General features: G+C 37.2%; 1 protein-coding gene across 4 annotated transcripts in view; it reads left to right on the top strand.

Annotated features, from left to right (window-relative positions):
- Positions 1-27555, top strand: part of DLC1 (DLC1 Rho GTPase activating protein) — a 231300-nt gene that overhangs the window by 53367 nt on the left and 150378 nt on the right. For 2 of the 4 annotated variants that reach the window (XM_062575624.1, XM_062575623.1), the window contains exons 3-4: positions 7767-7916; positions 11114-11254. In XM_062575624.1, the coding sequence (XP_062431608.1) occupies positions 7767-7916; positions 11114-11254 (291 nt within the window). The remainder of the gene's footprint in view (positions 1-7766; positions 7917-11113; positions 11255-27555) is intronic. The other 2 variants (XM_062575625.1, XM_062575626.1) reach the window with 1 other exon arrangement.

The following is a 27555-nucleotide window of genomic DNA, read 5'->3' as shown; positions in this document are numbered from 1 at the left end:
GTCAGAAATTTTAAGTGTTATATACATAATAAGGATTCTGATATAACATTTTAAAAAATATAAAAAATACTATCAAGGATAATGATAAAGTCAGTGACAGTCACAATGATTTATGCTAAGAATTAATTTATCTGAAATGTCTCACATGGTGTTACTTGAAGCTGATAAAATTTGGAATTTGGACTTTGTACAGTCATATAAACCTGATTCGTAGTGCATTTGATTTCACTAGATATGGGATATGATCATTGGCATCAATTCTTCTCTTTTGATTGACTTTTGAATGTTTAGTTTGACAAATTCAAAAATCTTTAAACAAAATCACAAAGACTAGAACTGACTTCCTTAAGGACAAATCCTTCCTCTTATTTAACTGGAAAAGCATAACAAAGCAAAAGAGCTCCCCTACCTATAAACCTATAAAATAGGCATATAAAATATAAATACACAAATGGGTTCACTTATTTGTGTATTTGTAAAACATAGCCACAACAGACACATATCAAAGATAAATTTCATAATTTCACTGATGCTGGTTTAATTTCAAATATTTAAAATATAACCACCATTTTCCTTAGCTGTATGACTCTGCTTGATTTATAGCACAACAGGAAAATAGTAAGAAGTTCATTAAAGTATTTTCTGTTAATTTTGCATGAAATGACCAGATCTAAGGTGTTTTTGCAATAATATCAGAATTGCAGCATCTGTCATGTTTCACTTCTGGAGTCCTACTTAATCACAGTATTTTTTGAGTCATATAATTAGTGCTCCGATTACTGTCATAATATTCTCCACAAAGCAGAAGTTTTTCTCCTCATAACAAATAGAAGTGGGGTCAAGTAAAGGTAAAACATTTTTCTCACTCAGTTTGAAAGTCATAGCCAGGGTAACTTTTACAGTAAGCAAGGTTTTACAAATGTACCAATTTACAAAATATAAGAACAAAATCAATTTGTAACTGAGTATTGTCTATGCTTGAAAGAGCATCACTAATTCCTTCAAGCCAAGATACTGATTTTCTTTGATTTTATATTTTCAGTATATTTTTTCCACCAAATGAACACACAGGTTACGTTCATGCTGTACTCTGCGGCTCTGTAGGTTTGATATTGGCAAATTTGCATCCTCAAAATCCTGACATGATCCTAAATAACGAATGATAACTGGGAAGTGGGCATCAACAGATCAGCTACTGTTAACAAAAACAACTCCAAAGAAAGAGGGCCATCATCTGTAATTTAAGAAATTCCATTTTTAACTACATCAGGACTAATTTATGTGTTGCAAATGTTAGATAATTATACATTGGACAAGATGTACCATTTATAGTTAACATTAGGTTTGGTTTTGCTTAGTCACCTGAATTAGCTCCATTGATTAGTACTTTCATTAGTGTTGCAGGAACGTATGACATTCTGAAAAGTTTGTGTTTCCATTAATATCTAGCCATGGTAATATGACATCAGCTAGAGAGCAACCCTGCTTGACCTAGCTACCTAACACAGAGCCGTTAGGTTTCACGAGTAACCACTTCCTGAGGACCTGCTGCCTTCAGTATACCGTGCTGAGTTAACATAGATACGTAATAATGATTCCCGGGATTGTTTTGTCCTAAGGTTTTTGAGTGATTTTCCATTTTATGAATAATGAATAATGAATTGCTAAAATTCATTATTAAAATAACTTCTCTGCTGGATAGTTTACTTGGCTGACATGAAACACAGAATATTAAAATCAAAACTGTCTGAACAAAAATAGAATACAGCATACAGGCTGAGTATTGTTTAGGCAAAACCAGCTGTAGAAAGGAAGTTACTAAAAGGGAATACTTTTGTTTAGATAAAATTATTATAAAACATGAAAGAAGGCAAGTTTATGCAGCTGAAATCAGATGAAATTCAGGAGACCTAATTTGTGAAGAGTACATGGGTTGGAAAGATCTTGTGAAGCACTGGAGAAATGGAGAATCTCACTCCTAGTCCTGATATCTTTAGGAACCTGGGACTTAACATCTTCAGATTTTATGCTGTGTCATTTTCAAAAACGTTTTCCTCTTTTCTCCAGAGAGAAAGAGGGAGTCATATTTTACGTCCAGAAACACAGAAAGCATGCGTTTGGCAGAGAGAGTGTGCCCTTCAGAGGCTGGCTTTCTGATGCTGTAGGGTTGATTACATTTCTCTTATAAAAGAAGACGGTGTCATAATTGTGAATTTCAGTACTGTATAGCGATCAGATGCCTCTGAAGTCTTTTCTTTTGCAAATACAACTCATTTGCGGGTTGTAATTTAAAATTTAAAGTGCATATTGTGGAGTGAGCTATATTCCAGTGCTACGGAATACATTACTTTGGGAAAAATTCAGTCACCTATTCAAACTTCTTATAAGAAGAAGTAGAAAAAAGCCACTTTCCAAAAAAGCATGGATGTGTGTGATGTCTGCATACATGTGTATATATACACCACGTTATGCTTGGGTTGTTTCAGTTTCAGCCCACTTTAAAGATTCGTTCAAAACATGATTTATAGTCATAAAAATACTGTTACCTTCCCTGATGTCTACACCTTGTCGTGTACGGAAAAGAAATAAAGTGCTTTAGTTTTCCATTATACTCTAATAGCCTCTACCTGCAACCTCCACCCCACATAGCAACAGATAGAAGTTTAATGTGGTAGTGCACGGTATGAAATTTAGAGAAAAGTAAAATTCTTCTTTTTTTCTTAAGGTTTGTAAGCTGTTCACTGCAGTTTAAAAGGGTAAAAAATATGCATTTTATTTATACACCTGCTAGTAAAGGTGTATATCCTTAGGGCATGTCCTCAGTTCAGATGAACACCCTCACACCTCGTCTAAAACCAAGGATTTAATAACTTGCCATTTCTCCAAAAAGTGGGGGGGTTTAGCCAGAGAAGACAAGAATGAGGAATTTAATGCCAGCTGAAATACGTAACATTAGTAAAGATTTCAAGTCAGTCCAGCTGGCCGCAGATCAGAGATAGCAGAGGCGAGTCCGCCAGCTCCTTCCCTGCAGGCTCCCCTCTGAAAACCTCCTCTGCAGCGGAACTGGGAGCACCGTGCGGCCGGGGCGGGCGGGACCTCTCGGGCTCCGAGCTGTCCGCAAATCCGAGCCGCTGGTCTCGCCCAGCGCGGCGTGTCTCTGTGTAACGGGTAGCTACTTCACGCGGCACCGCCGAGGAGCTTATACCAGCTGAGAGATATCTGGGTGCGTGAACAAGCTTTGGGTCTACAGCCCAAACCTGACTCCAGAAGAGCGTTTCCCTCCCTTAATTCCAGGGTTGCCCGGACTACCTTTTAAAAAAAATACTAACTTTGTGGTGAAAATGTTTTTAAAGACATTATAATTTCTTCAGTATCTACCAGCTAAGCGGTTTAAGCCAGGTCTTTACTATGAGGCTCACTTCGTAACTCATTCTGGATTATCAGCCTAATTTTCTTTGTCCCATTTCTGGAGAAAAAACAAAAAGACAACGGGACTCTCCATTTCTATCCTACTGAGGCACCAAATATTTTGTAAAACCGATCACAGACATTGCAATCCTGAACAGAGTAAGGGTCCCCCCCGGCGGGCACAGACGGGCGGCGGGGGCTGAGCTGAAGGGGCCTGCGCAGGGTCGGGGCGCTTACTGCGGCCCGGCTCGGCCCGGCCCAGCCCGGGAGCGCGCCCACACAGCGGGGATTTGCGTACTTGCGGACGACACTCGCGCTGTGAAAGTTACGGTGGTATTTGCTCTTCAAGCGTTGCATTTGTTTGCAAAAAGTAGCCTTTGCTTCAGCCCTGCTCCGCTGGAAGAGCTCTGTGAGGAAAGAGGCTGCAACAGGCAGAAAACTCTGCGTGTGAGTGCGTAAAAATGCAAATGGTGGCTGTAGGAAAAGGGAAGAAACGTATGTAGAGGAAAAAAAAAGGAGGTTAAGAGGCAGAGGAAGTGAAAGGTATCTGCCTCAATTGCTTGCTCTGCCCTGGTAACACGAAACAGATGTATTTAATCCAAACGCAGCTAATTTTGTGCTGCTTGGCTGCTCTCTTTTTGCTCCAGAATAGGCTAAATTCATTGCAAAGTACTGATAATATAGGTATAAAAGCTGCAACTTCAAAGCAGAACAAAGGAGGTACTTCGTATTTTTAGAACTGCTCTGACTAATGCTGCCTGTGCATCCTGTTTGCTGTGAAACATTGAAAATCAAAACTGTAACACATTATGTTCAGAAATTGCCAAGTGTCCTGGACACAGAGCGTTGGTGCCATGGGGACTTCAGGTTAAACAACAACCTCAGTTTGTAAATCCATGTGAAAAGGAGCTTCGTACTGAAAAGACAAAACAAGCAGCAGAAGACCCAGAAATGCTGGGGGGGGGTTATTCATTAAAATAACAATATAGCCCCTAAATGACAAGTGTCTAAAAAGTGGCTGAATTTCATCTGTTTTCGTTGCTTTAGCACTGTGTGCTGTCAGTAATAACAGTTGGGATTAGTGAACTGTTCTCCTTGTAAAAATATTTGGATTTCTTATGCTATCACCTTAACTTTGGGCTTTTAATGCTTTATTTAGGAGTATTAAAAGATCTTTTGTTTCTTTATAGACAAATCTACAATGTGTTTATTTCTAAACATATGACTATATTCAATTTTAACTAACTCCTTTATCATACCAGTAAGGATCAAACTTTAAAGAAATAAGGCTTTTCCCGTTCATGACCTGAAGTGTTTCCTCTTTGTGTTTGGAGACATGTTGAAAATAAAGTCTCCAGACAAAGAACATACCAAGATTGGCCTGATATGTATCTTTATGATACATTCTGGAATTGCCCAATGCAAATGCCTAGCAGCAAAAACCAAGGTTGTTGAGATAGTCTTCAACCAGGCACCTTCTACTACTTGAGTTTTAACTTCATAATGATACAAGTAGGATTTTTTTGTAATTCTACAAATATAAATTATATGGTTTTATGGTAATCTTGAAGATAACCAGACAAATTCTGGGGGAAAATGTGAGCGGCTGGATGCAAAGGAAATACTATCTCTTCAAAAGAAAACAAATGAATTGTTAATATCTTGCTGGCTTTAGATCATATCACAAATTGGTAACAAGATCTCAGAATATACACACAAGGGAGATACAAAAAAGACAAATATGCTATAAAAGTCTTAGAAATTTAATAGATAATATCAAGGCTAAAACTCTCTAAACATAAATTAATCCTATGATAATATTTATTTAGTACGTCTTACTGAATTCCTAACACAAGATTAGCTTTTTTTATTGTATATTTTAATTTTCCTGGTATAGTTTTTAGGCTTTTATGTATACAATTTAATAGTGACCTGACCAGACAGCACAATTCCTGTGATGTTCAGGAAATAGTGCAAAAAACTGTAGTCAAAATGTTAGAACTTCTCACGACAAGGCTAACGGCAGTGGCGTGTGGTTCTGGCTGCTCTTGACAGGAGTACTCAATAATGTAGCTAAATACCATACTGGTAATAATATTGTTTTCTGAAAGAAGTATTTGCCTGCAAACCTGGGCAGTTTGTGTCAAGCCGGAATATCACTTTGAACAGTATTTTGCCACCTCTCCACTTCCGCAGATACTTCTCCGACATTCTCAATCTGCTACCCGCTAAGCAAGTTTATAGTAATTTGGCAGAATAAGTCAAACAATTTACTCGGGCAAAACTCCAGATTTATCCAGTTAACTTTTTTTTTTCTTCACGTAAAACACCTGTTATCTCTCCAGCCTACACTTAAAAAAGCAAAAAAAAAAAAAAAAGGAGATTTTAACACATACCCAATCAGCACTGCTCCTTTTGTTTGATGTGGTAATTCATTTGTGTTTTTTCATTAAATGAAGTATAAATTTTATGTTGATTAGCCTTTTCAGTGCTGTATTTCCAACTGAAGCTAACAGAAACATACTTAAAATAAATCACATTAGGGTGGGAATCTAATTCTCGTAGCTGTACAGCCACCCTCCCTACATTGCAATCTTGCTGTGCATATTCTACAGCACAGCTAAATTGGCCAAATCATGCTACAGTCTCACCCAGCATGGTGTGAAGAAGGTTGTGTCCTTTTTGTTACCAGACCCTTATCTGTACTTTTGAAGTCCTGTGTCCTCGCAAATTAGATGAAATAATTGCTCTGAACTTTGCAAACCTGAGACAATTTAACATCAGTTAAAATGAAACCAGGTGGAGTTTCGGTGACTTGTTTGGGGCATTGTGTTTTCAGTTTGAGAGAGAGCGCAGCTTGCCCTGTGCTGCTGATGGCTCTGTTGCGTTGAGGTAGCGCTCTCTCAGGTTCATTCCGGACTCGGTTCAGGTTCATCAGGAGGTCCCACAAATTCATCAGCTTTCAGCAAACCAGTCTAAAATATCATGTACTAACAAAAAATTTAATGCACAAGTAGTCTTCTTGCATTTAGCCTTTGCTACAACATTTTACATAACTGCTAAAGACTAATAGATTTGTATTTCTGCTTTTCTAAGGTTTAGCTAACTAACCTTCAATCAGCGCTATCTTCAGCAGTTGAGAACATAAAAGCTATGTTTTATATGGCCATTTTATCTATACAGTTCCTTTAATTCTAGTGGGAATCATTATATTCATGTTTTGCAAAGTCTTTGAAACATTTTTAAGAACCTGCTGATAGAATCCTAACTAAATAGAGAAAATTATGCATAGCTTGCAAAACAGTTTATTGCCTATCAAAATTGTCTGCTTTGGGCTTTTATACTCCTTACTTCTTGGGCACAATGGTGTAATTATAACATTTTTGTTTCTACTTCTCAAAAGGATTTATAAAAATATTCTTTGAAGTAAATTAATGGAATTTCCTTATTTTACAATTTCCTATTGTGGAAATCCATAAAGGAGTCCCTGAACTGATGGGCAATTTCATACTCCTGAATTTTGAGGCAGACTGGCTATAGTCTGTATAAAGAGAAAAGGTTGAAAGTGGCTTCTTGAGAACATTATTTAGTCCATGATCTTAAGATCTTGATTTAAGTTGCTGTTTTCAGGAGCTTACCTGTTTCCATTTGCTACAAATGGAGTGTAAGGAAATAGGCTGGGTAAACTATGTTTTTAAGACTGTGATGACCCCTCACCCTTCTGTTCCCAGCCAGAGAATCTATGATGCTGTTTACCATAGCATTAATACATTTCATATATATCAAGAATTTCTAACCAAGGCAGACTCTGCAAGAACTGAAAATCCATGATTATGCTGATGAGTTGCACAGGAAAAGTAATTGCAGCTGTCCACAGCTGGAAAATGGCTTCTTTGAACTTCCTCCTTTTTTTTCTCTCAAATATTAACCCTAATCATTTGTAGTTGTGTAACAAAACAATTAACTTGAGGTGGATTTTTGGAGGCGTTTTTAGATTCAGTAGCTCTCTAAATTGCCTACTGAGTCAAGGAAATGGCCATGGTGCATTTGTATCAAACAACTGTGCAAATTTCTTTCTTAAAAAAAGTTAATTGTTGTAATGGAGGCGTATTAAATATTTACACAAAATGCATTGCTGGCAGCAAGTCAATTTCAATGAATTGATGATATAAGAGGTGTCCCTCCCCCCCCCCCCCCCCCCAAAAAAAAAAAAAAAGAAAAAAAGAAAAAGAGAGAGAGAGAGACTATTCGGGCTATCAGTCAATGTGCTTTTGTGCCAAAATAAGAAATAGAGAGTTTTTTATTCTTTTACAAGACATACCCTTTCAGATTTAGCAACTGTATGTTCTGTTCCTCAGGAAATGAGAGAAGATCGGGATCGATCACGACTGGATTCTATGGTGCTGTTAATTATGAAACTGGACCAGCTTGATCAGGATATTGAAAATGCTCTCAGTGCAGGCTCTTCCCCATCCAGCACCCCAACATACAAACGGAGGCATATACCTGTGAGCGAGTTTGTTTAATCTTTCTTACTCTTCTAAGCAGAATCTGCTTTATCTTTTCTTTCTTTCATTCATCATATTTATCAATGTTCCATTTCAGAACAGAAGTTCTTTTTGAAAAGAATTTGTTGTGTATTTCTCCTTGCTTATATGTGTGTTTGCAGTAAGTGGTGGCACCCATTAGTTCCTTTTGGCAACCTTTCCTTCAAAGGTTCCTTTCCATCAAAGGTTCTCCAGTGAAAGAAAGGGAGATTAACAAGATTCAGAAAATGTCTGGCTTTCTTACTATCATTTACTGTAAACACAGAAGCAGCATGAAGTCAGGATCACACCAATCTCCAAGCATATGTGTATGTGTCATTAAATAGTTAGGACTGGAAGTAAGTATGAGCTATAGGTCTTGTTTTTCTGCTAGAGGTAGGGTTCAGGGTTTTTGGGGGGACACACTTAAGAAATCCTCTGTCATGTGAAATAAAACTCTGGGCAATACCCTACACATTTATTTAGATCAGAGAATCCTTTGCTGAGAGTTGTGAGAAGGAAGACTATACAGTTCACAAATATGATACTTTTTTGATGTTTACACCTACAACTATGAAGAACATGAAATGGCTGAGTCAAGGTGCTCTCCTACAGGCTTCCTATTAATTTTACACAAATGTTCTGCAGCTATACTTCAATTTAAGAAACTCGAGAAATGCCATTGCAAAATGTCTACGGTGACATCCAGATTACTTGGTTTTGTTGGTGATGTTTTCTTTAAAGTAACGAATATTTTTCCTATTGAAGCCAGAGTTCAATATTGCTGCACAGTCAAGTGAGTAATTCTGTAACTGAGAAAAGCAGTATTAAAGTAGTTTTGGTCGCCTGAAGAATATATGATACCTTATTTTTAAAGGACATAATTATATTTTAAGTCCTTAAAGTCCCTTTAAAGGACTTAATTATACTTTTCCCTCTGGATATCAAGGTACTCACAGTATACCTTGGGCGCTGATGGTAGAGGAAAGCTGAAATGCATTTTCTCCATACTTCACCAATGAATGCTAGCATTTTAGTTAATTTCTTGCTGCCACATAGGGAGTTTGGGCAATCTGCCTAAGTAAGTCTTCAACATAATCAGAAATGGTACCAGTTTCTGTGCTGCAAGGCAGTATCAGAGCCCTGTAGAAACACAACATGCATCAAACATAAAGTATATGCTGTTTGTATATACTGATTTTCTAGGCATTTGGGGGCCTTTGAGTATTATAAATCAGAGGATTAAACAGTTTGGTTTTCGGAGCACTTACACATTCTGTGTTCAGCCTCATAGTGATGTTATAGTAACAGAGCATTTGAATGCGATGCAGAAACTTGAGTAATGGGACAGAGAGCATGGTTGTGCTCTGTAGCAAAATGTCTCTGCTAAGTAGCAGCTTGTAAGACCAGCTAGACTCAAGCTGATTCCTGCAGAGGCTACAGAGATGTGTCTTTGCTGCATTTCCCAAAGCTTCACATTGCAGAGGACTCATGGACACTCACAGGAACTATCTGACTCACATGCATGGACCTACATAAGGTGCAACTTTAATTACTGACCCTTTTCAGAATATAGCACAGTAGGGTACTTGTGCAGAGGCACCTGTCTAAGCAATCAGACTACATTTGGCAGACCAAACACTTAATTGGAATTAATGAATTAAAGGATTGCCATTTCCTTCCGGTTCAAGAGCAGAACCGCTCTGACGTGTCTGCCCCGTATTCCCGCCATTCTGGGAACATGATATTAGGAAACTGAGGCTTTATCTGTACAGAGTTGGCTCATACCAGCTGGGGTTAACAGTTCAGGCTTTTCTGTGTGTACTGTGTCTCTGTATGAAAAGCAGCTCTGCAGAGAAGGATCTGGGAGTCTTGGTGGACAAGTTAACCATGAGCCAGCAATGTGCCCTTGTGGCCAATGGTCTCCTGGGGTGCATTAGGAAAAGTGTTGCCAGCAGGTCGAGGGAGGTGATCCTGCCCCTCTACTCAGCCCTGGTGAGGCCACATCTGGAGTACTGTGTCCACTTCTGGGCTCCCCAGGACAAGAGAGACATGGAACTACTGGAGAGAGTCCAGCGTAGGGCTATAAAGACTGAGAGGGGATCTTATCGATGTCTATAAATACCTTAAGGAAGGATGTCAAGAGGATGGGGCTGGACTCTTTCCAGTGATGCCATGCAACAAGACAAGAGGCAGGCACAAACACAGGAAGTTCCACCTGAATATAAGGAAAAATTCTTTACTGTGAGGAAGACAGAATACTGGACCACGTTGCCCAGATAGGTTGTGGAGTCTCCTTCTCTGGAGAGATTCAAAACCTACCTGGATGCAACCCTGTCTAACATGCTCTAGGTGACCCTGCTTGAGAATGGGGGTAGAACTACATGATCTCTGGAGGTCCCTTCCAACCTCAACCATTCTATGATTCATACAGACTGCACCTCGACTAATAAAATCGTCAGAATCTAACTGGTTCTACAAGTAGTCAGCTCTTTGCCAGATACTTGTCACAATTTATATACAAGCAGGAAAATCTCCCACCCTCATCCTATACAATAAATCAAGCATTTACTATACTTTTAAAAGCCTGTATTTACTTCCTCAAAAATAAAGTGTCCTATTTTTCTTCTTTCTATTCTCAAAAAGGGGATTGTAACCTTACCATAAAAAGCAAGGGCATATTAACCAGAAGCAACATTTGGTTGGTAAGTCTTTGCTGATTCTAAAACCTAAGGAGCTGTACCTCTGAATTGTATAAAATGCTGAATGGTGATGTCATTTCAGCTGTGTAATGGTTTACAGATGTTCACTGAGCTTACAATGCTACCAGAGACAGAAGGTGGGAGCACACAGGAAATACTGAACATCAGAGAAAAATGTCAGACTTCTGCAGCCCTTAATTGATTTTTCTTACCTCGCATTCTACCATTTAGGGGAATTTCAGCTTTGATGTTAGTGTTGATTTATAATTTCAGAACAGCAGCTAATGCAAACCACCACATTGAAAAGAAGGACAGCAAGAGAATGTGTAGGGAACAGAAAAGAATAAGGAAAAACATTCTTATAAAGAGAACTAAGGATATGAGTTTGAGCCTATAGAAATACTTCTGCTATTTAGAAGAACTAGATTTTTATTTCATATTCAGATGTACTAAAGAGACTTAATTCTTTTTTTACAGGATGTTGAATCTGGTTCTGAAAGTGGAATGGATATTGCTTCAGTAAATCACTCACAAACAAACTTGTATCCTAATATCCATGCTCCTGATGTAGCATCTCCCTGTTCGGTTGCCAGCTCCGGAGCTAAACCAAAGGCTGGGGTGAGTACAAAGATTATATTTTCTTAATAGAAATCATGGCATCAGTCTGGAGTTGAAAAAAAGATATTTTATACAACTTACTACAATGGTTTGAAGATCAATGTGTGTGTGATGCTGAAAAAAACAGACTAATAAAGCTAGTTTTCTTAAGTGCCTTTTGAGTGGCAAATAATCCATAAGCAGAGTACAAGTTTGACATTTAGAAATACAGTCTGATCAGCTGATGATTGTAATAGATTAAGTTTTTTTGTGAAAAGATAAACTTTAACGGACCCGTTCCATTTGACTTTGGAAGGTAAGATTACCTGCAGTGGTACCATGCCTCTGTCAGGGAAATTAGAGGAAGCTGAGTATTGAAATCTGTTTAAATGAATGATCCCGCATATGATCTGTATACTCACATCGTATAGTACGGCAAAATGTTCCCAAACCTGGTTAGCCCCATTGAAGGGAGAATATCTTTCCAAGGCCAAATTTGGCAAACAGTTTCACATGCTCAAGATCAGAGAGAAGCCTCTGAACAGGCAGACTCTCTAGGAGGAGAGATCAGGTCAGAGAGTTCAAAAATAACAAGGAGCTCAGCATTTTTGATTGCTTTTGTCAAGCTGTTGCAAAAGTGCTAATGCATCCTTTTATAAACGCTGGTGCTAGCCATGGACAATGTACCCAGAAGGTGCCATCCTTATTATGCAGTATACAAGCAAGCCTTCCAGGTAGTATTTCCACTATTTCAGTGAAATACTTGTAAGCTGCCAGTGAGAGATCCTTATTTCACTTTCACTGCATATTTGAAACATGTTCCAGTATTTTGCATCACTGACTTTTGGAGATTCATTTCACAAGCAATCTGCCATGTATATGTATTATTTACTCCTCAGACAGGAGGCAGTAGAGTTCTCATCCTTCTGTATTTATTCATAGATCGATGGATAGGTAGATACAGCTATCAGGAACATGGGCCTTTCTTTTGCCATTGTCTACTGAAGAATCTGTAACTCTTCTTGGATGTCCCAGAAACTCTTGACACACTTTGCACATGGTTTTCTTACTCCATCACAACCTAGAGTAATCTAGGTTTTTCTAAGCTTCATCTAGGTAGACATGTCTTAGAGTTATTACCATTCCAGTCAGTTCACCCATTCAGCTGCTGACCAGCAGAAAATCTGAGATAAAATATTAAAATATAAAATGTCATTAGCATAAAGATACATGTTTATAAGAAGTTTATGAAAAGTAAAATAAAGAGGCAAACTGTCATTTACTGCACTGCAATAGCAAGTTAACTAATGTCTTCGATTGAGGCGGTAACAAAAGTTCTAATAAACATTTACATTTAGGATTGTTCACTTGTACAAAAATAAATTCACTCGTAATTTATCATCAGCGCATAACTGTAGCAAATAGAGAGCTCTGCACTCTGTCATTGCATACAAAGCAGCACAGATTCTCAAATAAGTACGTATGTTATGCTAGAAGGTGATATCCCATTTTGCCAGCTCCTGAGAAGGACAAAGACACTCTTTAAGGTATTAAACATCCTTTTAAAATTTAGATTTCTCTATTAATATTTGGGGAACTTTGATCACTGGCTTTGTAGTAATGTGGGTCACTTCATTTGGAGCTAGATACAACATGTTAATTCACCTTTTATAAGTATATATTCTTTGATTTTGCTGTGCTGTGTATATCATGCTGAATATATTTGAGAATATATTTTGTGATATACTTTTTAATGTGTATATATATGACTTTGTAAAGGGTTTTTTGTTTTCTTTTTACTTTGTAAAGTAACTATAAATACTCAGAAATCTCTTTACTGGTGTGGTGATCATAAAGCTATAATAGAATCCAGATTCCCTTGTTCTTAACTTTTTTGAAAACTGAAATTAAATTCCCTCCAAACTCAACTCTTTCCTAAGCTTCTGCATGCTGCAGCTTGTCTTGTCACACTCTGTAGCAGGATTTGGGATGGGATCGTTTTAGCACGTATATTCAGATGAAGACCATATTTTCACTCTTCTCATAGTAGGTTTTTTAAGTACATAGTGTCCATCATTTTTGCTTAGCAGAGGGTAGATCTCCAAATTGGGGGAAAATTAGACCTTCGCAGATACGTTCTCTTCCTTTTGGCTTTGTCCTTTTAGGTTGCATTGCCTGTGTACCCTTCTGATCTACAAACTGAGTGCTCATGTATCGTGGCTTCAGCTGTTCAACTTCAGGTGCCTCCCTACCTGCAATCAAACTTTATTTGAAATCATATGTTTTCTTCGAATATACTAGGAGAAAATAATCCTCAGTTCTAACTCTTGTGTATCTTTAGCCCAGGTGTCCATCCGGGCTGCACTGCTGAATACTTTACTGCTAGGTGTTTGACTGGAATCCTATACCAGTAAAAAGAAGCGCCTGTATCCTTCTGGTCATGTTAATGTTGAACATGTTAACAGTTGAACAGCATCTCCTGGAGACACTGACCGGAATAGATAATCAGGGGTGCTTCTGTACAGATGATTTCCCTATCGAGATCACCTGTAAACATCCTCTAAATATGGTGTTCCATTTTAAGGGAGACATTTGTTGTAGTTACTTTTTGTCATAATAGCTGGTGTAGGAATAGGTTTATAATACATTGCATTACCAAATTGCTTTTTAAAAGTAGTTGTTTCAAAGATTTTACTTCCTTTTTGGTGTCATGCAGCTGGAGATCTTCAAGGATTCCAGATGCTTATTCTCCAAGGACAACTTGTTTTGTTTTGTTTATTAATAGTATGTAAACAAGAGTATGACTGCAATTATATTATAGAATGATATGTGGTATTTTTAAACAAACTATAGCAAACTGTTGGCTGAATCAAAAGTGGGCTATACAAGCGAAACAAGACATCATGTGGAGACATAGAGAGGGAAATGAATGATAAGACAGGGACTTCAAAGATACGGGTTCAAGTCTAGTCGCTGCTGCAGAACTTGTGCAAGCTACATAACTTCACAACACCTTATCTTACAGATAGGAAACTCTATAGACTATAGAGACAAACTATCCTTTCAAGATTGTTAAACCTTACATGGGGTTAAAACAAAATAAAGTTTTTAATAATGTCAGTGTGCTGGAATATCTCTGGGTAGAATTTGGCTTGTTAATCCTACTGGAAATGATTTATCCATCAGTTTATGGAAAAAGAGAGTATTTTATATTTTCGTGAGTAGATTTTATAAAGTATTAAACAAGTTTTCCAGTAGCAGTGGTATTCAAAATTCTACTCAAAATTCAGTATCAATTATAATTTCTCTTGAACAGTAATAATAGACTTAAATTATGTAAAGATAACTGAATTTCTTTTATATAAGATGTATGTTTGCATATGTACATACACAAGTTATTTAACATCTCATAAAAACTTCATTTATAGGCAGATGATTCTTGTTAGTGTCAATGGGTGTGCCTACATTACTTACATATAAATTAATTTATAAATATAAATAAATAAATAGATACGAACATGTAGTACTCCTTGCTAAATGTAGAAATAATTCCTCAGAGCAGTATATACCTTTCTATCATTCCTTGTGCATCATGTAAACCTTTAATATCCAGATTCAGGTGATACTTTGGGCCTATGAAAAATACACAGTTAACCTTCATCCTAAATTTAAAAATCTGTTGCTATAATATTTCATGCTCAGGGCAAAATAGTATGATGTGATCATTAGAGAGTACGTTACGTAGGATCGTATAGTAAGATGTATGTTTTTAACATCTTCATATTACTAATGTTCGTGGAGTAAAGCATGTTCATGCTTCTATAATTAGCCATCTCGATGTTCTGCTTTTTATTCACTAGTCTCCAAAATAGACAATGATTTTTGAATATTAACTACACACTTGGCAAGCATAAGTCACATGGGAGTTGAAATCAGCTTAAAAAAATACGAAATCAACAGGCTTTTGCCCCAGTGGTCATGAGAAACACTGAGAAATAGGAGTGTCTGGTCTGGATTTGGATAGCAGGGAATGTAAATATCCTATATGTCATTGCTTTCTACAAACTAATGCCACACATCTGGACACTTAGAACGTTGTTCAACAGGAAAGACCAGAAACGACTGAGTTTTAAATTTGGCTTGATTATTATAAAAACAATATGTGCTATGGAGCTCTAGAATGTATTTGAATAACAAAGGGTAAGTTACAATAGCCTTGTGCAGTGTTCAGTTAAAAGTTAACTAGTTAAGGAAAGGAAAGCTTGAATCAATTATCATTGTCTTTTTTTCTTTTTAATATAAAAATCTGGCTAAAGGACAGTAGAAAATAAAGTTGTGGCCAAATTTTTGTCCTTGAAAATCTGCTTTGCAATGCCTATCTATTTTCTGCTCAGGTGAAAAAAAGGAGCTGTGATTACTTTCTACTGCTTTTCTTGGCAGTCCTGTCCTTTTTGTTTCAGCAGTGCCCAACTTTGTCTTAATCACATGTACAAAGGTAATCAGAAATCTATTATCACTAGAGTAGCTGGTATCAAGGAGAGGATTGTTTTTCAAATTAGCTGTAATGACTCATTTAAAATGCATTCATTTCTCAAAGTGATTTTAGGCACCAATTATGCCTGCAAGTACAAAATAACCTAAGTCTGGCTAAGCATTAGAATAGATTCAGGTGCAGCTACTGATTTCAGTGGAGCCCTGGATAAGCTCATGGATCCACTTTCACAAATCTTTATATTGGGCGAGGACAGAAGGTTGTATTACTTAAATGACAGTTTTGCAAACCATTCATTTAAGTATATTAAAATAATTTAGCCTTTCACATGTGTTTTTAATGAACACTGTATTTTAAAATGTTAACTGTTTAGACAAAGCCAAGTCATTCTGTGAAGAAATTCAGAGATTTATAGATAACAAAAATAGAGTTCAAGTTTCTTTCTGCTCTGCAGCCCTGTTCTGCAAGTTGTGAAATGAAGCTAAAATAAGTAAGTACATAAAGTAAGTATAAAACCTTGATTTCAGAATCAAATATTCATAAAGGAGGTCAGCAACTGCTTGAGATGCTTATGTGTCCCACTGCATTGTATTATATATTAAACTCAGTGAATATGAGGTGTGTAAACATATGCTAACTATTTCAGTGAAATTGTACAGGTAAATTTTTCATAGTTATGCTATAGTTATACTCTGATATGGAGCATGGGATGATTGAGTTAGATGGATAGTAATTTCATCAATTTATTAAAATACCTGGATCATTTTTTAGATTTTGCTGATATTATGATATTCTGAGTTCTAACATTACTTATTTAGTCACCTGAGAAATCATTCTTGTAGGCGTTAGGGAGAGAATCTTGCTGTGCAACAATAATTAAAATATTATTTCTTTAAAACTTATGGAGTTTTTATTACTAAAAGACAGGAAAATACTTCAGGATCTCATCATGTTGGTTACATTAGTGTTGCCTGCCATTTTTCCTCTCTACATGGAAAAAAGTGTTTTATAAGACAAGATAGATAATTATGGAGGTGGATTTTGACATGCACACTTTTCCATTTGGATTCTAACAGACTGCTATTTAGTTCCACAAAAAGTCTTTTTTCAACACCTAAACAACCGTGATGATAGATTTGCTAATCACATAGTAGATAACAGCAGGATTACATTGTGTTTCTTACATGAACTACCCTCAAAATTTTTTGTTGATTCTGATGTGGTCCCCAAAATATTCTATATTATGATTTAACTTCCTATGTTAATTCCTTAGAATTCCTAACTGCATTTTATTTTTTGTTTAATGAAAGAAGCAAGCTGCAAATGGCAGAGGTGTTTTTTGTTCTATGTAGCCCACAAATTTTAGATGTGAGTGCTTTTTTACAGTGAAAGTAATCCACTAGAATTTGAATCAGAAATACTCAGTCCAGTTATGACATCCTTGACAGGTCTGCACTGGTCCTTTCTCTCTCAGTATTGATTACTAAGTGACCAAAGTGTATAGAAATCCATACAGCAATAAAATTTTGTATAGCTGCAGTATGACGCAGGAAATGTGTATGTTAAGCTATCTACTTTTGTTCCCAAGTTTGGGAACCTAAATAAATATCCTCACTTGCAAAGTGCTAAGCATAAAGTGTTCTCCGTGCTTTCCAAGCTGTGAAGGGTTATGTAATGTGCATGTGCTTTTTTACATCTACAAGAATGTTGATGCATTTTTGTCTCTTCTTGCAAACCATTTATAGCAGCTGTGCTTATATACAATCTTTTTCATGTCTTCCTTCTTTCTGAAGTGTTGCTGACATTGTAAAATTGTCTTCTAACAGTCTGGTTATGTACAAAAACCATTTTTATAAATGGAAGAAAAAGTTAGGACTTCTTTTGCGGTGGCATTGCTAGTTGTGCTAAGTACGTTTATTCACTATATGCTGCCATCTGCTGCTTAACTCTTGTAAATGAAGGGTGCTAGAAAAGGGACCACCAAGCATTTACACTGTTCCAGACAGTCATGCTGATTGGAACATTTCATAATCAAATATATAGACTGTGTCGTGTTTCAAAAGCTTTTCATCTTTTACAGATGTATTCTAAATATTTCTAATATATGATATACTAAAGACTGACATTTTCCTATTGGAATGAAATTTTAATGAAAATCATAGCAGATGGGGAAACTTAAAAAAATGTTAATGAAAAAATTTCCAATTGGTCCTAAGTAGAACTGCTTCCACAATTGTGGAGGAAACATTCAAGTGTTGATGGACATAAGATGTTTGGAAGATTTTTGGATGAATCGCTTGAGCAAGAACACAGAGGAGCTTTTACAACAGATAGTAAATTTTAAGTGGGCTTCCATATGTTCAATATTTTGTTTTATCAGCCTCAGGCTGAGTTTTCAAATTGACAGCATTGAGGGCAGGGATTCAGACTTCTTTATTAGACACAAACCTATGAAAGGCAGCATGCAAAATTATGCTGAGTGGCTATATTCTCCTGTTCTGTTATGTGATAGGTTTAGTGCAAGTCTCTTCCATGCTGTTCCATGTGGGCTGAGCGGAATCCTTAACAAGTTTTCCCCTTCTTTTCTTGAAGTTACTTAAATATGTTTCTGTCAGTATGAAATTTTAACTCTTTTTCAGTACTGGAAAAGTTAAGCTTACTTGACACTTGTATCATAGTATTTAAAGAAAAACTTCACAGAATTTTTCTGTCGGCACGCAGCCCGTATTTTGCATCTCTGCATTGCAGAACTTGAATGTCATGATCCAACTCAGAATTGTTACTGCATGCATGAGTAAAACAGGCAATTTTTTTTTATCAGTGATGTCAGTCAGAAGCCTCTGAGTGGAAAATTGCTGAAAAAGATGTGAACTCATTCTTAATGTTTACACTGCAAAGAATTTATTTTCCCTGGAGTAAAATAGAAGTTCACTAAGCATAGAAATGCAATGCTTTTATTCAAGGCATTAAGGTCCTTGTCTCTTTATGTAAAAGTTTTGATAAATAATTTTTTATTTAAATTCCTTTAATTCAGAGGTGTACGCATCTGAATAGGGTTGCATTGGTTTTGGTATGCACCAACATTGGCAAAAAGATCACTACCAGAGATGACAATGAATGCACTACCAGAGATGATGAATGGTAGAAACGAGGTATACAGAAAGTAGTTATTTACCACTCCTTAAAACAAAGGAGAATCTTTTATTAAAGTTAAATCTGTGTAACTTACTGCCTTATGACATTTTTGAAGCCAAAAGTAAATTGGTTTCAAAAAGTGGTTGGGCATTTTAATGAGAAAAGAAAGCATGCAAACCATGGGAAGGTGCTAAAACAGTGAGTTGAAGCTTCTGGCCATTACGATTACAGGCTTACTGTCAGTCATGTGATGAAATCCCAACATAAGAGTTGCGTTTGACTCGAGAGCCACAGGTTGCCTGCCATTAGCAGTACATACATGCTCTATAGCTCCCACTGTGTTTTTATACTCATCTTCTAATCTACTGCAGGTCTCAGTCAGGGAGAGTACACAAGAGTAGACTGATTCAGTACAACCTACCTTACACTCTTAATCCTAGACAACTGGGCATGTCTCTTACATGGAAGCTATTTCTCTTGCATAGAGCTGTATTCTAATATAACTTGTCCTGGTGATACATACCTTCTCTGTGTTTCATATCTAATAAAGGGAGCTTTCAGACCAAGTCAGAAATGCCTAAATGTTTTGGGGAAGTTCTCTTCAAACAGAAGGAAATCAGTTATTATATCAGTACATCTCACTATTTTTAGAATTCTGTCATTGAAAGGAATAATTATGGATGTTATAGGATAAATTTCACCACGTGCAGAGGACAAACATAAGGTTTTTAATGATGTAAATCTTCAAAAGGGCTGAAGTGCAGCTTAATGTGTTGCCTTAGCAGTGTATGTTCTGCTTGAAAACCTTTAATAAACAGCATGAAAACAGAAATATTCATATATTTGTGTTTCCATCATGCTCAATAACATTCCAGCAGGAATTCTCAATCTTCAGAAATTAAGAAGTGGAAAGATGAGAGACAGCTACGAGGATGGAAACTCGCTGCAGAAAGCTAGATTGCAAATTTTCTGGGAACTGGAACGAAGGGGCTTCAGAGCTGTGAGGAAACTTGAACTTTATTCCAGTAGGAGACTAGAGAGGGTGACAAAATGCTGCGTCTTTATTCAGTGCAACTGTGCTGCACAGGAGTTTCAAATAGGATAAACTGTTGTTAGATGGTGAATTGTTGCTTGACTTGTAACTTGCCAATGGCAATTCCAGCTGTAATTTTGGATAGCTCTCTGAAGGAATGTATTGTTTCTGTCAGACTCTTTGAGAGCTTTTTACATTTCACTAAGGATTAGTGTCATGGGACGGCAGTAGCTGAACCAAAGAGCACAAACTGAAAACCATCCTGTGGGCCTTATCCCTCGGCTCAGGTGATGAGAGAGCTCAGAGGAGTTTGAAAATGGAGAAGATAGTGATGTCTTAGGAGTTCATTTGTAACGTAATACTGGTTTAGGGATGGGCTGTCCCCCAAACAATCTTCCTTTCTCCTCCTTTGTGCAATGTTTCTACAAGGAGAGGGTTCAGATTACCCAACTTCCCAGTGCTACTCCTGTGACACAAAGTGGATAAGATGCAGTCACAGTATAGCAATCATGTTTGAGCTGCTCAGGAACTACCAGGAAACCCATTGCTTGCAGCATCTGCAAGGCTGACCTCCAAAGTGAAAATAACCATTAGCAGCCATTTACACATTCAAAATGTTGCCTTGATGAGAATGGAATTGTTTTATTTGTTATCAAGTACTGTACCAACTGTAAAGCTGTTTTTGAACTAATCTCCTGATATTTATAATCAGGAGTTCAGTGCTTGTGGGAGTTTTGCCCATGTTGGGATGCTGTGAAATTCAAATGCCATTTGAGAGAAAGGTGAATGTAAGAATGGGAAGAAACAGCACAGTTTCGAAATGATGCCTTCCTTTAGCATACCTCTTGAATTTTTAAAATAATTGTCTTTTTTATTTATATGGTTTTTTTAAACTTTTCTTCCTTCCTAACTTTTATTCTGGGTTTGGTTTGCATCTTGTATTAATCAGTAGATTTAATAACACCAAGGCATGTCTGCTCTGCTGCAAAGAATACCTTGTCTTCCCCATGGTCCATGGCTGTCAGACAGGCTTGCTTCCACTAGATCAGTCCCAGCAAGATCACTGGTGCAATTGTGCAGTGAAAGCTTGCCTATCTCTCTAAGCTTTCAGATTACTTCTCTCCTTTTTCTTATGTGCAGCTGGATAGAAGTCTGCCTGTGATTTCGAAGGTGGAAGAGACACAAGCATTTATAGCAAAGATAGGTATTAGATATTTTGCAGGCCATAGTCTGAAGATCAGTGCCTTTGGGGGAAAACTAGGTCATTAGTAACTGTTGTTTGTACTATAAGTCTTGTTAGTACTGAATTCAGTCTCCATGAATTCATGTCTCCACTTGTGGCTGTAGTTATTTTAAGTGTGCTATCAGCTAAGTGAAATTTTCTGAATTTGTGATGCCTAAAGTAATGTGCATTGAGCTGAGAAGAGAACATGCAAAACCCCAAGGAAGAAAAGCTATATATTGAAGGGGCAGGAAACAATGCAATATGTAAATATGCCATTTAATGAGAATTTCCTGTGAGTTTAAGAAAGAATTTCAGGCTTCAGTCCAAGGCAAGTAAGGAAGCACAAAACAAGGGGACAAAGACACAGCATTTGAGTTGGAAAAAGGGGGAATAAACAGCATTGACAACAGCACAGAAAAGTAGAAGCAGGCACACAAAGAAGGAGGAAAAAACTTTGCTTAATCTTCTTGAAGCAGGCAAGAGGTGTGAGGAGAAAAAAGGAAAAAGCAGAAAAAAAATTTAATGGGAGGAAATTGGAAAAGCTGTCTTTTAAAAGGTACAGAGCAAGTGATAGGACCAAAATTATCAGCTCAGTCAAATCAGTTTGTTCATAGTGAATATCTAGATTGCTCTAGATTATCTTCTTCTTTCACACGTAGCAAACGGTGTTCTTTACTCCTGGAAACAGTTTGAAAACGTGGCAGGAATAGTTTACATTACTGGAATGGAAGAAATCCATGTCTGCCTTTTCAAGCACTTTTCCAGACGCAGACGTGCTGTGAGTGACATCATGGAAAACCATTTCTTCCTGCCCCTGACATACGCCTCTCTCGGAAGGCATTCTCGTGCTCTCTGTCTCCCTTGCTCTGTGTCTCTTGCTCTCTGTCTCTACTTTTTTTTTTTTTTTTTTTTTTTTCCCCCTTCAAAGCCAGTGTGGAAACAAGGGAATTGGTTAGCGTCTCTGTTGAAAGAGTTTGGTTTGGGGTTTTTTAATGCACAAAATTCTTCTCAGAGAGACATGCCACACATTCTGATCTCTCTCCTTCAGGCAGTTACACACTATTAAATATGGGATTGGAAATGACACACGTCTGGAAGTAAAGAAGTAAAACAGCCTTCAACTTTCTGTACTACACTATACAATGAAGGTGTTGTAAATTGTTAATTCAATGGCATGGGCTTCTAGTTGGTTGGGCTTTCTATAAATAGAAACTCTACATTCCAATGTGTTGCCACATTTTATTTTCTTCAGATTAACTATCATACTATGAATCTTTCCATGTTCTAATACAGAAATTAGCAAAGTTTTTAGTGTGTTTTTCCTTCCCTGAAATACAGCTTGCATGCTGAAATTTTTTTCTGTTTACCTTCTCTTACCAAACTGTCTTTATGGTATTTTTGTACTGTGCCTGTTTTAAAAGAGAAGTAAAATCAAAAAGACATTGGTACTTGAAGCATTCTCTGTATTCTTCCCCCCCCCCAATAAATAGTAAAATATTACTGTATATAGAAATTAGTAGTCAATATACTGCAATACGGAAAGACAAGTAGGGTAGAGTTTAAGAGGGATCCTTTGGTCTTCCAAAGTCATTCTGAGGTTTCAGGTTCACACTCTTAAGACCACAACGCTGTCTGTAAGTGAACAACACTGGGCTAGCTGGTTTATTCTTCATAGCAGTTTGTTAGCTGAACAAAAACCTGGAATGAGATGCAGCTGTTCGGAATTTGGGCTGATCGATACTGAAGACTGAGATATTAAAACAGAACAGGATTTGATGTCAGAGGAGTGAAAACGGTAGAATACAGAATTAGTCCCTCAATAATTCAAAATCCTGCTGAGCAGTAGTACTATCTTTGGCACGCTGCAACTCCAAGGCCGACACAATCTATATTGCACGAGTATGGATCCAGGCACGTTACAAGTATTGATAAGTAGGTGTGGAATTATGTAGATAGGAGATTAGGTAGATACAAGTTTAATTACACTGTTTTTTCCTAAAATGTGGTGAATTTCAAAGAACCCCAAATGATTGTGCAAGATAAATTTCCATAAAATGCGAGAAGAAACTTTAACAGAAGAGAATAATGATATTTAAAATTCAGTATTTACTGGAAATGATAGAAAGGTTTATCTAGAGCATGTGAAATTAAGCATAGACATTTCAGCTGAACAGGAACCTTTAAGTTTGTTTGCGCAAATTTACATGACTGAGATATTGAATGATCAAAAAGCTCAGCAATTCCATATCACACTGGAGAATTAATGGGATGACAGGCATAAAACAGGTAAGCAAAAATGTGACAAGGAGGAATACAGTCAATTTTATATCCAGTTTCCAAACTCTTAAAACTAAGCTATGTTAGCTCAGAGCAGAGCTTTGCTACACAGTTACATGCAGCTTTTCTTTTTGATTCTTCTGTTGCTGCTTTGCCAGTACAAAAGCAGTTTAAGTAAGATCCAGTTTTGCAGTTGCCAACACTGAGTGATGTTTCGACATGCTTAGGGATTTCAGAGTGTTTTGAGACCTCTGTATTCTTAGGAGAGGAAAAAATATCTTTAGTGGGTTTCTCACATTGTTTAGAAAATCCTGTGGCTAATTTCATTAAATTACAGAAGAGAAAATCAGAGCAGAAATGATAGAAAATATGTGTGGAAAAAACTAAACAATTAAGAAGCAATTCTAAAAATTCAGAAATTCTGGGTACCCAGCAGCCATTCTGTACTTCAAGAGGACCTGTAATTGTTCACGATTTTTCTTAATTGAGTCATTCACTTACAGTTTCTGAAAATTCCTAAAAGGAATTAAAATATTTTTGAAAGTGTTTAGATGTTTAAATGCAGCAGTAGACAGATGCTGAGCTGAACAAATACAAAGGATCTGCCTGCCAGTGAGTGTTGCAGACTGCATCTTATGTGGCCTCAAGGACTACGCTGATTTTCAGGAAGGGAAACACGCTGTTAGTATATCTACTTACGTTACCTCTGTGGCTGAACAGACTTCTCGCTGAATGTTATGCTCCTGAATTACTTTTAAAAATGTCTATGGATTTACTAATCTGATTTTAGACACTGAAAACCTTCGCTGGAGTGCTGTTCGTAAGATCCTCCCTTTATCGAAATGTTCTCCATTAACTGCCTCAACTATGGAAGCAGGAAGAAAGAAAAATGAATTCTTCCTGTGATAATTTTACTTTGTTGTGACAGCTCAGAAAAGAGAGTAGGGAGAGAGGGGAGGGAGAGGAGATGCTAAAATGCAAGTAGGAATTTTCTTACAGATAAAGGTCAGGGAGAAGCACAAGGACTATTTAGCTGAGTCTAATTAAGTTTACATCTCACAGTAGACTGAAGACTGTCACAGGTATCATATCAAGGAGGCTTTTCTCATTTTTTAAGTGAGTTGTGTCTTTCCAAGAAACACAAATGAGCTTAGTATTTCACTTTATGAAGACTTCTGCAGCTTTTTTATTCATAAATTTTTCTTCATGTGCCCACCTATGTTCCCAAAGGTCTTTATTTAAGCATTGTGTTACAGCACTGAGGCAGTGTGTTGCCGTGTACTGAAGAAAAAACTGCCAAGAAAAAAAGGAGTCCAGAGAGTTGCATGTTCTCTGCCACGTACTTTCAAGGAAGAAGAACTTGTGACTTCTGCCAAATGCCCAAGTTCTGTCTTGAAAACAAAATTTTCAGAAGTCTAAGTGACTTTGTATCTGAAGTCTCATTTTGTAAGCAGCTTGGACATTGGGAGTCAGTGAGGTTAGGTTTCTAAGTACTTCTGAAAGTGAATGACTCCTTTTCCTCTTTTTTCTCTTTATGTTCCAAAGATGTTTTTTGCTTTTTGGAGTTAGTTCTTCCCTTCATCCACCTGCAACATGGAATAATAGGTTCAAAGTAGAGCTTTCTTGGTTTTGGGCCCGTTTGGCTGGAGTTTGTGTAAGCATTGCCTGGTAGAATGCAGGTGGTTTTTCAGAGCAAACAGCTGCCATAGAGAATCTCTGAAAATGAATCCCTGCTGTACATGGTATTTATAGAAATATTTTCTATTTTTGTTATGGGCCCTTTGACACACCTATTGGAAATGCTTAGCTGATAGATGTGATTGTTTGCTGAAGGAATTTTGAAGACTGAGAATATTTGAAGAGTGAGACCTTGAGTCACTAAAAACAGAGCTGATCTGTCTTGTAACTTTATTCAGAATTTCACAATCCTTGCTAAACTGCAAGATAAGGGCCAAAGGCAACACAAGAGCAGGAGCCTACTCAGAATGTGCCAAAGTTCATACAACAGTTGCCTCAGGCTGCAATTTGCTGACCCTTAATCTCGCGGGGTCATCAGTGGTTTTGCTGTGGAGCGCTGCAGAACGTGAGTCTCATCAGATCTCACGTTGCTATTTTGCAGGCTACTGGTAGTAGTGAAAGTTGAAATATATGAATTCCAAACCAGCATTTGAGTGTCTCTCTGTAAGCATGCTCTTTTGGACTCTCATACTTGTGTAACACATTTCCTAATTCTGAACTTCCCTAATCCACTTTCAGTATTCTATTTCATCATTGGTTGATGCAGTGTAAGTAACTCGTTACACAATTTAAGTTTTAAAGAATTTTTTTGGTTAAGTCACAATGATAAAGTTGTCAAGAAACTCCCTTTCATGTTAAGTCTCCTTTGACGATTTGTTTATCTTTAATGACATAGTTGGAATGAGTATGCTAGACTGCTGTGACGTAGTAGTGTGAAGGATTGCTGTAAGGGAATAAGTGGCATTTTAGACCCTAATCTTGCAGCAAATACAGCATGTAAACGTGCACAAAAACAGGCTTCAGGCTTGTGGCCGTTGGCTTTTACAAAGTAGTATTTGTTAGAGAATATTAAGTCATTTAAGGATGAGCACCATTCATGGTATAATAAATTCTACGTAATGCCCATTTTTATGGGCCTTGTCATAGATATGGGCAGCTCATGAATCTTGACTTAAGTCATCTTTATGACTACCATAGAACTTTAGAAAGTACCTCATTTCCTATGAGCTATAGAAGCATTTGAGTATAATTCTTCTGGTATATAAAATGCATAAATATGTTTTGAAAATTCTGCCACAGGTTTCAAAAGCTCCAGAATTTTCAGTGTTTCTCATAACCGTCTTAGAAATAAAAGAGGCAGAAAACATAGGAGCCATAGGGATGTACTGGCCTCTGGAGGAGCTCCGCGCTCTTCAGAACTGGATGGCTCTTTTCTAGAGGAAGCTGGAAGCGGGGGGAAAAGGAAAGGATAATGACAGTTCTTATTTTTCCATTCCTATTTCAAGCTTTGCTCCATATGAAAAGAGGCAGCAGTTCATAAAGAGAATGATCTAGTCATTGCTATGACTCTTAATGAAAACCTACAATATCAAAAAAAGAAGGGAACCTATGAAAAGAATAGGTACACATTATTTTATTTTCTTTTTTGAGTGCCTCCTCTTCTGAATTCTGTATATTTTTAGGATCATGAGATCCAAAGTACTTCAGAGAAATGTTCACAGGGTAACATTCACAGTATCAGGTAAACCTGGAATACAGGAGATGATTGCATATTTTCATGCCCCCCCCCCCCTTTTTTCTTTCTTTTTTTTTTTTTTAAATCATGACCCTCCTCTCATACATTTGCTGAGCTATCTCGTTGACTGTTACCAATGCTGCTTTTAATGTACTCTTTTGCTGGGATGTCTGCAGAATGTCTGATATCAGTTAAGATTCCAGTTTTCTCAGATTGCTGCCAATCTCAAAGCACATTATCATTTTCCTTGTACACTCATACCAGTCTGTGTCAGGATTTTTGCTGTGTGCTAGTTGCATTCTTTTTGGTGTATGGGTGATTTTTTCGTACTGTTTGTACAGGATCTTGCACAATGAGGTTGTGGTCCAAGTCTGTGGCTCTTGAGTGCTCCAGTAATACAAATAATGTTGTCACCACTTAAAAATAGGTCTGTGAAGTAGAAGTATGTCTGATGAAAACAAAAATACTAGCAGGCTATATTATTACTGTATTTTTAAATTAGTGCAAGCTTGCTGTTTAATTTCAGTAACAGACATATTTCAAAAAGATTTCAGTCTAAAGACCAATGTAAGACAGGGCATGCTGGGGCACAAAAATTCTGTACCCATTCTGTAATGGTCAGTGAATAAATAATTTTCTCATTGTCTTACTTCTCATTGTAATGGGTTAGGGACAGCATTTTGGGGGGGAGGAAAGCTTCTGTTTTTAAGTCTATAAGAGCAGTTCAGAGAAATTTGCATGACTGAATCTGCTTGGCAAATTGGGATTGATCTACTCCATATCATGAGGGAAAGGTGTGAAAAAGCCCATGGAGCTATATATGGAGATATATATGAGCATCTTTGTCATCCATTGAAAGAAGGTCTTCTGGAGAAAAAAAAACAGACCAATAGGGTTAAAAATCAAT

The sequence above is a fragment of the Rhea pennata genome, chromosome 4, assembly GCF_028389875.1.
Source record: "Rhea pennata isolate bPtePen1 chromosome 4, bPtePen1.pri, whole genome shotgun sequence".
Lineage (NCBI taxonomy): Eukaryota > Metazoa > Chordata > Aves > Rheiformes > Rheidae > Rhea > Rhea pennata.
This window is presented reverse-complemented; position numbering and strand designations above follow the sequence as displayed.